At 45.8% G+C, this 12,908-nt stretch overlaps 1 protein-coding gene across 1 annotated transcript; it reads left to right on the top strand.

Moving 5' to 3' along the window:
• Positions 1 to 3,653: 3,653 nt before the first annotated feature.
• LOC111940558 (keratin, type II cytoskeletal 73-like) lies at positions 3,654 to 10,073 on the top strand. The gene is made up of 9 exons (XM_023943289.2): positions 3,654 to 4,272; positions 5,270 to 5,484; positions 5,833 to 5,893; positions 6,514 to 6,609; positions 7,193 to 7,357; positions 7,437 to 7,562; positions 7,805 to 8,025; positions 8,286 to 8,314; positions 8,784 to 10,073. The coding sequence occupies exons 1-9, from the start codon at positions 3,811 to 3,813 to the stop codon at positions 9,257 to 9,259; spliced, it is 1,851 nt and encodes a 616-aa protein (XP_023799057.1). The 5' UTR covers positions 3,654 to 3,810; the 3' UTR covers positions 9,260 to 10,073.
• Positions 10,074 to 12,908: the final 2,835 nt, after the last annotated feature.

Genomic DNA, 12,908 nt, shown 5'->3' with positions numbered 1-12,908 from the left:
TTGGGAAAGTGCTAATCTTCACCCTGGCCTCTCTGAACATCAGTCATTCTGCAGCATATCACAAAGCTGCTCCAATCCAATCCAATCCAATCCAATCCAATCCAATCCAATCCAATCCAATCCAATCCTTTATTTGGGCACTGGACTTCTGGCATAACAAAAGGAAGAGCTTTCCTCCTCCTGTCTGAATAGGCTTCCCACTTTCCACAGGTAGTTCCTTCCTTGGGATGGGTCAGGGAATCTCTTCAACTGGAAAACTGCTTCAACTGGAAGGAATCAGCAATCTTGTGGATTTACAGGGATATTTCTGTAACCTTTTAACAACTGAGGTACTTTTCTCACCTTTTATAATGCTTTTTCTGTGCCAGGCAATGGGACACCATCATGATCCAGGATTCCCATACATCCTACATTCATTTCCACTGAAAACAGCAGAAGGAAGATCACAACAGGAGGAAGATCAAACTAAACCTTTGCTTTGTTGGGAGCCTCAGCTTTGATGCCTCCAATCACAGGATCCGGCAATGTGGCACCAGGAGCTGAGTAGATCCAGGAGTTTGGGTTGTTAGGGCTCTCATTAGGACTTCAAAGGTACTGAAGAAATTTAGTGCCCAAAGGGTGGGACTCATTTCACCTCCCTCAACCTTCCCAAGCGGGCGCCGGGGCCAGTGTCTGGTTGTCTAGACGGCCTCTGGTCTCCAGGAAGAACAGAAGGAAGGAGCTGCAGAGGTGGATTCCTCCCACCTGCCTCTACTGCCTATTTTGGGAGGTGATGAATCACCGTCTGGAGATGTCAGATCTCCTTCCATGAGCCAGAGAGGGAGTCTCAAAGAGGAAATTAGAACCTGTGGCCAGTTTGATGGCTGAAGGCGGGAGGAAAGTGCACCTAGACCCAGTGTTTAATGAATTTTATAAGGAATATCTCTGGAAAATCCCAGCTTTGACTTCTCACATGGATTAGGGGGATGTTAATGAGAGATAAAACACATGACCAGACTGAATTGCCTTGGATAACTTTGGCTTTAGGATACAAGAGGCTGCACTAATGAAATCAATCCTGCAACATGTCATGAATGAGTTGGACAAGAGTCTGCACAGTCCAAGAAACTGTAAAAATCCATGTTTCAACCCAATCTTACATGGATCAAATGTTGGTAGCACAGGCAGGTTCCTGCCATTGTCCAACCTGAATGTGAAGAGCTCTCAATGACTAAGGATAATAACAGAGCCCTTTGAGACTATCACATAAAATACCTTATGAGAGCTCATCTGGATTCATCTCCAGAGGCAACAAACAAATTAGTGAACGCCACTGTTCTTCTAATGAATTCCTTTTTTGGCAGTGCATTCAGGGAGTGAAATGCTGACAAAGGAAACGATTGCAAGTTGTCAAAATGATTCATCCAACACTGCATCAAAATATTTTCCTTTTTGGTTTCCTCGCTCCTTCCCCTCTTCTTTTTTTTTTTCTTTTGAGTCAAAAAGCTGCAGGTTTTTCTTCAGAGTGCTCTCCCCTTTCCCATGTCCATATTCACAAAAACAAATCGGTTATTTTTGAGGTATTATGCACCTTATGGACTCTTTGGAAAGAACTAAAAGACATTAAATGAAGCTGCTTTCCCACTGGAATCCAGAAGAAACAGATGGAATTTGGCCAACACACAAATTTTACCCATTGCTGAGCAACTTTACCCAAAATCTCTTCCCTCTCAGGAACCCAGTGTCTCTGGCAAGTTTGGGAACTGAGGCTGCTGCAGCACATCTGTTTCACAGATGTTTAACTGCAGCCTATGCTGCATTCCAAGTGTCTCCCACACATCCGACTAGGATAATGCAGTGGAGAGCAGGAAAAGGGCACATCTTCAGTCTGACTGATGAGCCTGCTTTCCTCCACAGCGTACCAAGCAACTGCTCTTCTTTGGAGTCAGACCAGCATTTTGCTTCTGATAAATCTGTTTGGAGCTTCAAGGACCGTGGAAGTTCCAAACTGCAGCTTGAAGGCTCTCATATTTGTTTAATCTGATATTTCCAATTGTGCTGGCAGCCCAGTTTACACAGTAAGCCTGAACTACTACAAACAAAGGTGTAATCTGAACATTGTAAATATCTGGAATTATCCCTTTTGGATACAGCAAAAGTAGCAGTTTACACAAGTAATTTATATCACCAGCCCCTCAAACTCACGGAAGTTGCAATTACAGGTTCAATTAATGGCTTTGGGGATCTGGGAGCTGCAGTCACATCCCGCGGTTTCCATGTGCATCTTCTTTTCAACCATTTGATATTAGAAAGTTGCGTGTTTGGAGGAGGTTTGGCATAATTTTTATGGTCCTGACTCTTGGAAAATGTTTTTGGAGTATGTTAATGAGGATGAGGGAACACAGAACTTGGGTGTCTCCAGCTGCCATCCCATTGTATAATTTGGAGATTTCTTCAAGCATTACTTCCTTCAAAAGGAAGGACCAAGGGTGTTCAGCTGTTTGAACTATAATGCCCTTTTTTTTCTCCCAAACACTTCATCTGCAAAGAGCTGAAAGAGCCCTTTTGTTTTGACTTTACAACTGCCAGGTTGGAGAAGGCCTGGAGAAGTTTCCTGCCTCACCTCCTTGGGCTGGTGATTAGGAGAGAGAGGGATTCATCTCCCTGGTGTGAGTCAGAGCCTTCCCTGTTGTCCAGCCTAATCCACTCATTAAGACTTCCTCTGTTGGTGCAGAAAGCCCAGCCCCTGCGGAGAGCAAATTACCCCCATTTCCCTGAGCATGGCCCCAAGGGCTCCTTGCCTTGGAGCTGTCTCCCTGTGGAGTCTCAAGGACATGTCTGGTAAAGTCACCCAAATTCAGCCCTCACTTGCTGAATGGAGTGGATCTCACCAAGCTGGAACAGACTATTGTTCCTTTTTTGTTCCCCATAGAGACTTCCAGGTGAATCTGAAAGGGCTCTGACACCCAGCCCTGGGAGAAGCTCCAGAATAGTGAAAGCCAAAGAATTGACTGTCAGAAATAAGAACTTGCAGAATAATTCTAGAAAAAACTGTCACTGATGCCACGAACATATTTCTGTGAGCAAAAAGAAATATGTCACAGATCCTGGATGAAACATGATTTGTTTCACTGGTGTTTCAGGGAAGGTCGTCTTGAAATTCTGCACATTCCCAGAATTCCCAGAATTCTGTGATTCTGTGCATGTAACTGCGAGATATTTTGAGTCCTTGCATACAAATCCAGACCTTAAAGTCAGTGAATTTACTGGTGTTTCAGACACAGAAATGATCTATTATGACACAACTTCCACAGTGTTTGTTGTTCTACAGCTGAATTGCTTCTTCAATTTTTCCTTTGAGTTACTTTTCCGCACCCAAAATTGTGAAATTACCCCCCATAAAGTGCAAGTCCTCAAAACATCCCGTCACACTCAGCCCTATGAGACACAAAACCCCAAACGACACACTGCAAACAAATCACAAAGAGTTCCTTTAAAAATGTTCCTAAACTATAATTAGCACTAAGTTAGGGGAGTATTTCAAACCGTAATGTATTCGAAGGCAACTTGCAAACAGAGCACTTTTAGATTCCTTTTTATTTCCTCAGTAGTTACTATTTGCTGGGCTGGTTTGCATTTTGAGGAGCATTTATTGCTGCCAGGCAAACCAAACCCTTAAGTACTTAAATTAACATCCTGATCCTATCAAGGCCAGCTTCCCAAAATATATATAAGGGACAGCATCCCTGTGTCACTCCAGTGGGATCCCTGCTCCGATCCTGTACCAGAGCAGCCCCATAACTTTGCTATTCCACCTTCAAGTAAGCCACGATGAGCAGGCAGGCACCTACGGTGAGATCTGTCCTGGGACGAAGAGGCTTCAGTTCAGCCTCGGAGATCTGTGGTCGCAGCTACGCCGCGTCTGCCAGCCAACCTGTGCGGTGTGGGGCTGGCGCCTACAGCAGCAGGAGTGTTTGCAACCTGGGCGGGAGCAGGAGGATCTCCTATGTCAATGGGAGCTGCGGCACCGGCTGCTTTGGGGAGATGGGGTTTGGAGGCATGGGCTATGGGAACATTGGAGGAGGAAGGATTGGCTTCTGTGGCCCCAGGGGATACAGCATCGTGCGGGGGTACCCTGAGCGCAAGGCCGACGGCATCCAAGGAATCTGCATTGATGAGCGGCTGCTGAAGCCACTCTGCGTTGGGGTGGACCCGCTGGAACACGAGATACGCTGCCAAGAGAAGGAGCAGATCAAGACCCTCAACACGCAGTTTGCCTGTTTCATTGACAAGGTGAGTCCAGACCTGCTCTTACTCAAGGAAAAAAAAAACTGACCAACCCCTTCCCAAACCCATCTTATGCCATAAGTCCATCGACCGCCTCCAAAGCCCCAAACAAGCTCTGCCATGAATCACTGAGCTGGGTCCACACAGGGGTCCAGCTTTCCACAGAGAAGTTTAAGATAATTCTAATAATTTTTAAGAACTAATAGTAATATTAAGAACATGTTGGTCCAGACAGAAATCTTTTTAATGGGGCTCATTTCAGCCCTGTTCTGGCATTCCATGGCCTTTGAGTCATGGCCATGGTTGCGCTGGCCTTTCTTGCAGGTGTCTCCTCTTGAATAGTCTCAGTTCAAATTTTATTTCTTGGTGCAGCCCAGGTGGAAGCTACAGCCCTGACAGGTTCATCTTTCTGTCCTGTGTTAAATAATTCAAATAATTGCCTCCTCTCTTTGACTGTAAATATGGTGACAGTTCCAAAAACTTTCCTGAAGGAAAAGGTGGTTAATCTTGATCCAGACATGTAGAGATCAAATCTGATCTGTCACCCAAGGATCCCTTTGTAGAAAAAACAGCAACAAAGCAGTTTCACTATCTGGGGACTCAATTTTATCCTAAAATACATCAGAGGCACCTTCTGGAGGAGTTTTGTTCTTAATACATATTAAGAAATGCAGATTTAGACACTAGGCTCCTGGATTTCTAAATAATCTAGACATGGGACTCTTTGATTTATAAATAATGTACACACAACATTAGATTTCTATTTAGAAATTTAGATTTCTAAATAATTTAGAAGTCTGAATTCTAGATTTAAAAATAATTCAGATTTGTGTCATAAAGATTTCTTAATAAGGGCAGAAAACTTTCAGATCACGGTGGTCTAGCATCTCTCACTTCCTGAAAATGCCATTCCTGCACCTGTGGTTAAGAGCAGAGAGTTAAACAAGTGTTGAGTCCCTGCCTTCACCTTTTTATTTGAAGAATTTCTATCTTTTGCCTTCAGGTCCGGTTCCTGGAACAGCAGAACAAAGTGCTGGAGACCAAGTGGGGCCTCCTGCAGCAATACGTGCTGCCAAAAAAAGGGAAAAACCTGGAACTGTACTTCGAGAATTACATCTGTGACCTGCGGAAGCGCCTGGACTGTTTACTTTGTGAAAAGCAGAAACTGGGCAGTGAAGAATGTGCCACAAGCCAGCTGGTGGAGGAGTTCAAGTGCAAGTAAGGACCTTCTGGGCTCCTCTGTCTGGTGGTGTTTTGCTTTTCTGGTTTATCTCAGGCAACTTGTCCCAGACATGTGGCATGCCCCCTCTGGGAGTGCCACATTATTCTGTCTCACTGGCAAGCTCTTTGCATTGGTAATGCTGTTGTTGCTCATGAAGAAGCTTCTGATCTTGGGATGGTTTAATGTTGGTCTCCAGACACTGATCTGGCAGTGCCCAGTGGCAGTCCCAGCAAGAAAGAGTTGCCATTTATATCTGAGGTTATTGTCATTTATACCTGATGGTTGATGTCTGAGTGTCCAAGCATTTTTCTTTTCTCAGCCCTTTTCTCCTCCTTTTCCAACAGATATGAAGAGGAAATCAACAGGCGCACAACTGTGGAGAATGAGTTTGTGGCACTCAAAAAGGTGAGACACTCCAACAACATGAATCTTTATACCTGGTAGTAGGTTTATTTGGGGTAAAACTTGTCTGAATAGTTAATTATTAACAAAAATCCATGAAAGTGTTATGATGACTTGGAGGGAGACTTAGAAAGAGGCACAGGGCTGGAAAAACAGGCAAGCAGAAAGTAAAAATAATGTCTCCTCAAAGTTTACATCATCAGCACTACAGCACCAGTTCTGTTGCCTCAAAAACATTTGTGAAGTGTGGGAGGGGGACCGAGCAGGACAGGTCACACCAGAACACCAGGTTACTTCTGGCTGTCTCTCCACATCCTTTATTCTTGGACATCAGAAAAGCAGGGATCATTTGAAGAATATTAAAAATTTTTGCTTAAATACTCATTAGTCAGTTGTGGGTTTGTAGCTGTGTCCTAAGAGATAAATCAACTAATTCCTGTAAGTCATGTTGGAATGGCTTGTTTTCCTTCAGGAGGCACCAAGATATCCTGACTCGCTCTCCTACACCTTTTTTCTCTCAGAATCTTGAGACACATTTCTGTCTTGTTTCTGTTGCCTCTCTGTGTTTCTCCAACATTTACAGGCAGGTTTGAGCTGGAATGTATGTGTCTCTCCTCTTGCAGGATGCAGACTGTATCTTCTTGAACAAGGAAGAGCTGGAGGTGAAGGTGGATCTTTTAAGGAGACAGCTGGAGCTGCTGAAATGTGTGTTTGAGGAGGTGAGTTCCTCTGGTACATCCCGGGACTTTGGTGGTCCTTGTCTCATCCTTCAGGTGCTCTAAATTTCTGCTGCTTGAAACTCCTCTGGGATGTGTCACATACAAAGCCCCGAATAATTAAAAATGTGGAAGTACAAAGTTGATATAAAATTAACATGATTATGCTGAAGATAGGGTGGTTCCCCTTTCCTTCATGCAGCTCCAGGTAGGAATTGGCTGTGTCCTAACCCTACCCTGGAGAAAAGATGTGTCCGTCTTGTTCCTCCAGATTGCACCTGCCTGATTAGAGCTGAAGCAACTCCCAGTCCTGTCATTAAATCACTCAGGCAGCAGGAGATGAGAGGATACCAAGGGTTAAGTCACTCCAATTCCTTGCCCTTGATGTGGACAGAATTGCTGCAGGTCAGCACGTAGGTCAGCAGTCACAGGTGGCAACTCATCCTGCTGCAGGATTTTCTGCAGAGCCATCCCGAGGGACATTTCTTGACTTGTTCTATCCCTCAGCCACTCTGTGTCCCAGCCCTTCCCTCCCTGCAGAGCTCGAGAGGTGAAAAGAACTGACTAAGCCCTTCCCAACATGCAGGAAAGGGCCCAGGTTGATCGCCAGCTCTGTGACACCTCGGTCATTGTCAAGATGGACAACAACCGAGACCTGGACATGGAAAGCATCATCAAGAACGTCGAATGCTGGTACCAGGAGATTGCCCAGAAGAGCAAAGAAGAAGTTGATGCTTTCTACCAGACCAGGGTGAGTAAGAGATCAGCTGGGTCTGTGCCTGGCAATGTCACAGGCCAAAAGTGATGGTTGTTTTGTTTCTTGGTTCCAGTTTCAGGAGCTGCAGGATAAGAGAGGGAAATACTGCCATGACCTGCAGAGCAACAAGTGTGAGATTTCAGAGCTGACGCGGATGATCCAGAAGCTGCAGTGTGAGCTGGAGAGTGTCAAGAAGCAGGTAGGAGATGTTTCCAGGGAAGTAGGACAGCTCAGACACAGGGTAAGGTGAGGCATTTATCTTTAGAAGACTTGAGATCTGATCTAGGTCCTGGTTCGAAAGTGAAAAGTGGGTGGAGAGGGATGGGATGTTGGTGGGTTTTTACTTTTTGCAATTGGAAGAGCAGATTTATCCAAACGAAGTGCCCAAGAACTAGGCTAAGAAGCTTTGCAGACACCTGCATTGTTGCCCTCCCCTGACAGGTCTCCTGCCTGCAAACCTCCATTTGTGACGTTGAGCAGCGTGGGGATTGTGCCCTCAAAGATGCCCGGGAAAAGCACATTGAGCTGCAGAACGCTCTGCAAAAAGCCAAGGATGAGCTGGCCTGCATGCTGCGGGACTATCAGGAGCTGCTTAATGTCAAGCTGGCCCTGGACATTGAGATTGCCACTTACAAGACTCTGCTGGAGGGAGAAGAGAGCAGGTGGGTGACACATTTCCCTCCTGTGTATCTGAGACCATGGCAGTTCCTGCTCCCAAGTGAACTCTACAGCTCCAAGATCTCCCCAGGCTCACAGAAACTGGACCTGGGGTGGTGCCTGGAGACCATGGAGGCCACATGGGTGCCAGCAAAAACAGTTCCTTTCCTAGGGATAGTGAGGCATGTTACAACAAAGGACTAAGTGGTCTGGATTGTGGCTGGAAGTTGTGAGTAACATGTGTTTCTCTTTTTTTTCCCCACAGGATATGTGTGGGGAACCCTGTGAGTGTGTGTAAGTAACTGCACATTTTTAGCCATGAAGGTTTCTTGTTCTAGGAAAGATACCTGTGGGACCATTATCTGTCTGTCCCAGGTCCCTCTGCCTCCCTTTTCCAATTCTGAAATGCTTAGCCCCAGAAATATCAAATAGCTTTAAATTTTTAAAAAATCAGCTTTTGGGGTGAGTGGAGAAGATCAAACTCAAGACCCTTTTATACCCTTGGAGGCAACAGGGAGATGTCCTGGGGGCCATGGGATATGTACTGAACCTGGGAGGCACCAGCAACATGGGAAGGGGGAGGATCCATGAGTGGATGTGTTGGGACACGGGGGAGGAGTAGAAAGGAGCAGGGGCTCAGACATGCTGGACAAATCTGGAAGAAATCAGGTTTGGTTGGTTCTGTCATTCAAGAAACAACTTGCCTAGTGAAAGTCTTCCAGTTTTCCTCCCTAACTGCTGACTCCCATGGCCTCTGTTGCAGCTGTGGTCAGCAGCGGCTACAACATCCCCGATGACTGTGGGATGATGGCCAATGGGGCTGTGTGTGGCTACGGCTCCCTGGGCAGACGAGCCGGGAGACACAGTTCCCAGAACGGTGGATTCAGTTCCCGGAGTGCCGGAATCCACCCCAAGAGAGTCCTCAGCTCCGTGGCCAAGCAGTGCATCCCAGAGATGTTCTGCCAGGCCGGAGGGGTCAGCTGCAAAGCCGGGGGTTTCAGCTCCCGCAGCGGAGGGTACCCAGCTCGCACTGTGGTCAGCACTGGAAATGGGGGCCTGAATGCCAGGATGGGACCCTGCCAGGCTGGAGGAGTGCTCAGCTTTGGGAACCAGGGCTGCGTCATACGGCAGCTGGCGGGGCCCCCCGTTGTTGTGTCCAGCAGCCCTGAGGTCATGGGGTGCAACAGTGGTGTGGTGGGGAATTTTGGGGTTGTCAGAGACCCCTGTGTGGTCCCATAGGGCCATGTAGCTCCTGGACAGCAGCGCTGAGACGTGCCAGCCCTGTGCCAAGAGGATGCAGAGTGATTCCTCTGCCCATTAGTAGCAACGTTTATCACCAAACCCATTCCCACATTTATTAGCCCCAGATTTATCCCCTCAAAATGTGTTTTTCAGACTCCCAAAGCCTACAGACCCCTCTAGAAACTTATTCTGCAGGTGCTCAGCACAGTGTGATTTCTGAATCCTTACTTTAGGTTATTACAGCTTTAAGGGTTTGTTTGTTGTGCTGCTTCCCCCTCTGTCTTTTCCCATAATGAGCATATTAATTAACAATATTCCCCCCTCCAAGATCCCTCTTTTTTCTTCCAGCTCCTCTCAAAGCATTTCAGAAAAGAGAGTGAGGATTTAACTGCTTAATTTTCCCAGGAGATGCTGCAAAGAGCAGACTCCCTTTATTTTTATCCTATCATTTTTGGTCCAAGAAAACCCTGTGCTACAAATTTATGCTTAAATCTGAAACAAGGCAATTTTCAAAGCACCTGCTGGTTACTCCACAGCCATCAGCTTTTTTTTGTGTGTATGGAATTTGCTTATGGATGAACATATAGTACTTTCGTTTGCTTCTGCATGTTGGGGTGGCTGGCTCAAGGCACGATGATTTTTAGAAGAGATCACCCCCTTTCCTTTTCCGTCCCCCCAAAATGCTAAGGGAAATTACTGGTGGATAAATTGTCCAAGTTGACACCTTGTACAGCATGAATAGAGCTGTTCCCACTGACTGCTCAAACTTCCCAGCTTCTCACTGTCCTCAATAAACTGCTTTGAAAGGACATCTTTTGTCTCAGTTTTTCTATAGATGGTATTTAAAGAAACTACAAAATAGGTGAAAAAATTCTCTGGGGAGAAGTAAGAACCAAAGAGACCTTTGCATTCTCTGTAGGCAGTCTGGGACATGGTGGGGCTCAGGTGTCACTGGGGGTTAGTCTGGTTTATTTATCTCCTCATAGCATATCACATAAGGTATTTTACAGACCAATTAACAATTGATGTCAAAGATTTCCAGAAACCTCCAAAATAATCTTGAGCACCACATGGTGGTGTTTTCCAGCCTGTTGCAATCTCCAAACAAAGTACTTGTTTGATCCTTTCATGTAAGAGCAGTTGAGTGAAGATGAATTCAGCACTGCCCTTCAGGGATCATAGGACTGGTGATCAGGGATGTGGGACCAGAATCATGTTTCAGACACAAAAACATCGCTTTAGTGGGTTTGGGGATGACAAATTGTTATTTGAACTGTGTGACTTAAAAGGCAACGAGATCTCTTGGCCATAATGGGGTGGAATCGACTTTGCCCTGGTTTTGGAGTCTCCCATGTTGCGCTCAGCTGGGGATTTATTTAATGGAAAAAATGACATTTCCACAGGGTGATTCATCTGGTCAAACACAGGTGCCTAACTTAGCATGAAATGCATTGAACTTGAGGCCGTCTGCACCAATGGGATCTGTCCTGGCTCTGGAGGCAGCCCCAGGCAGGAGGATTAACTCAAATATGGGTGTCCCATGCCAGGCGCCTGCAAGTTCCCAGGAATACTCCCTGCCTCTCCCCGCCAGACTTGCAGACATTATTATCACAGGGAATTTCTTCCTGTCTCCAGCCCAGGAAGAATTACAGGTCACGCAGCCCCAGTAATCTCCACACTCTCACAGGCAAAATTCTAATTGCAACCTGAAAAAAGGGGACAATTAGAGGGTGAGGTGGGGCAGAAGATCAACACCTTTGGGGAAGGGCAGGGGATGTCATTTCTATGCTGAGAGTGGAAAATGCTTCATCCAGCTCTGACCAGCTGCATGTCAGACCCTGGGGGGGTGAGGTGGACACGTCCTCCATCTGTGCCCTCTCTTCAATGAGGAATCCCAGCTCAGCAGTTTCATTTTTAATCAGCTCCAAGTAGGTGGGATGGAGCCCACCTCAGTAGGGAATTCTGCAGTTGAGCTTGCTTTATTCACTACTTGCAAATGGAATTTGGAAATAGGATTCCCTCACATCAGGCAGCTTCCTTTAATTGTGTGAACATCATGGATTCCTCTTGTGGTGTCTGGAAGTCAATCAGCCTTGGCCAAGTGCCCATGAAACACTGCAGCTGTAAATCTTGTGTCTGTGGAGGCCTGGCAATCCCTTCACAATCCGTACCTGGAGTGATTCCGCTTGGCTTTGTGCCGAGGTCACTTTCTGTTGGGTTTTGCTAAAAAGATGGTTTCTTGAGGAAGAAGAGGGGGATGAAGCCCTGCTTTGGAGTCAGGGTTTGGTCCTCACCTGATTGACCTGACCCATTGCTCTTCCCCCACCTTCTCTGCCTTTATGGCCTGGAAAGAACTGGCTTTGCATGGTATTCCCAGCTCAGAGGGGCGGGGGCCTGGCAAGCTGCAGGGTTTCCAGAGCTTTTCCCCCTCTGATTATTAAAGTCAGACACCAACCCCAGGTGAGAGAGGATTCAAGCCTGGGCTGTCCCTGTGGGCCTTGGGCTGAGCTCAGACAGGAGCCTGAAATATTTGGACCATTACCAAGGGTGACTCCTCCCATTCCTGACTGAGGAAGCAGGAGGTGACTGCCTAATTTCAGAGGAATAACTAACTTTTAGTGGCCTGAATAATAGAGAGAAGAAAGGGAGATGATCCTGCCTCACCCAAAACAAGGGCAGCTCCTTTCCTCCTCCTCCTGGAGTCAACACCCAAATATTCTGAGCTATAATATTAGCAAACCAAAGAGGGAAATGAAGACTGCATTTATTTTCCTCTCTCTGGCTACAGGTCTTAAAAATTTTATCATGGGAGCAAAGGGAAAAGGTTAATCTCAAATGTTTTTCAAACCATTCATTAAAGCTGTAAAACAAGCTCAAACTTCTTTCCTGGCAAGGGATTGCTGCCTGCCTTCCCAATATTTATTTTGTGTTTTAATATCAGGGATTGTTTTGACTTTATTATTTTTATTTCCTTTTTAGTCTTAAGGAGTGTTTTGACTATTTTCCCCTTCTTTCCAATAGCAAGAAGTTCAAATACTCATTAGAAGTTGGGGAACTGGAATTTCTGTCATTTAAAAATAATCAAAGAAAACATTTTGATACTGGAGCAATGTCTCATTTTGATACTGGAACAATGTCTCCATGAAGTTCTAGGGGAAAAAAAAAAAAAAAGAAAAGAAAAAGAGAAAAAAATAGAAATACCATTTCAGGAATTTTATTCTATTAAATGTCTTGGGTTTGGTTGACTAATTGAATAAAATGAACAATTTTGCTGAATGAATTAAATCATCCCAACCAAACCCAGGACACCAAACCAAAGCCTACCATGGTTGAGGAGATGAAGAAGAGAATAGGAAGAAGCAAAACCATCCAGGCTGAGTGCACAGTTGAGGTCTCTTCCAACATTCAGGGGACACATGGACCCCTCAGAGTGTTCCCCTCCAAAAACCAAATGTGTGCTACCAGAAGAGCAGCATGAGGACAGGGGAGATTCTGCTCCTGCATCAGACATCTTCCCCCTCCCCTTCCTAACAAGTATCTTCCAGTTCAACCATCCTGAGCAGGGTGGGACAATTCTGCCAAAAATTCATCTTTAAAAGAGGAGAGATTTATGGCACCAACCCACCCAACCTGAGCTTAATTTATA

The sequence above is a fragment of the Cyanistes caeruleus genome, chromosome 32 (assembly GCF_971803275.1).
Source record: "Cyanistes caeruleus chromosome 32, bCyaCae1.hap1.1, whole genome shotgun sequence".
NCBI classification, from domain to species: Eukaryota; Metazoa; Chordata; class Aves; order Passeriformes; family Paridae; genus Cyanistes; species Cyanistes caeruleus.
This window is presented reverse-complemented; position numbering and strand designations above follow the sequence as displayed.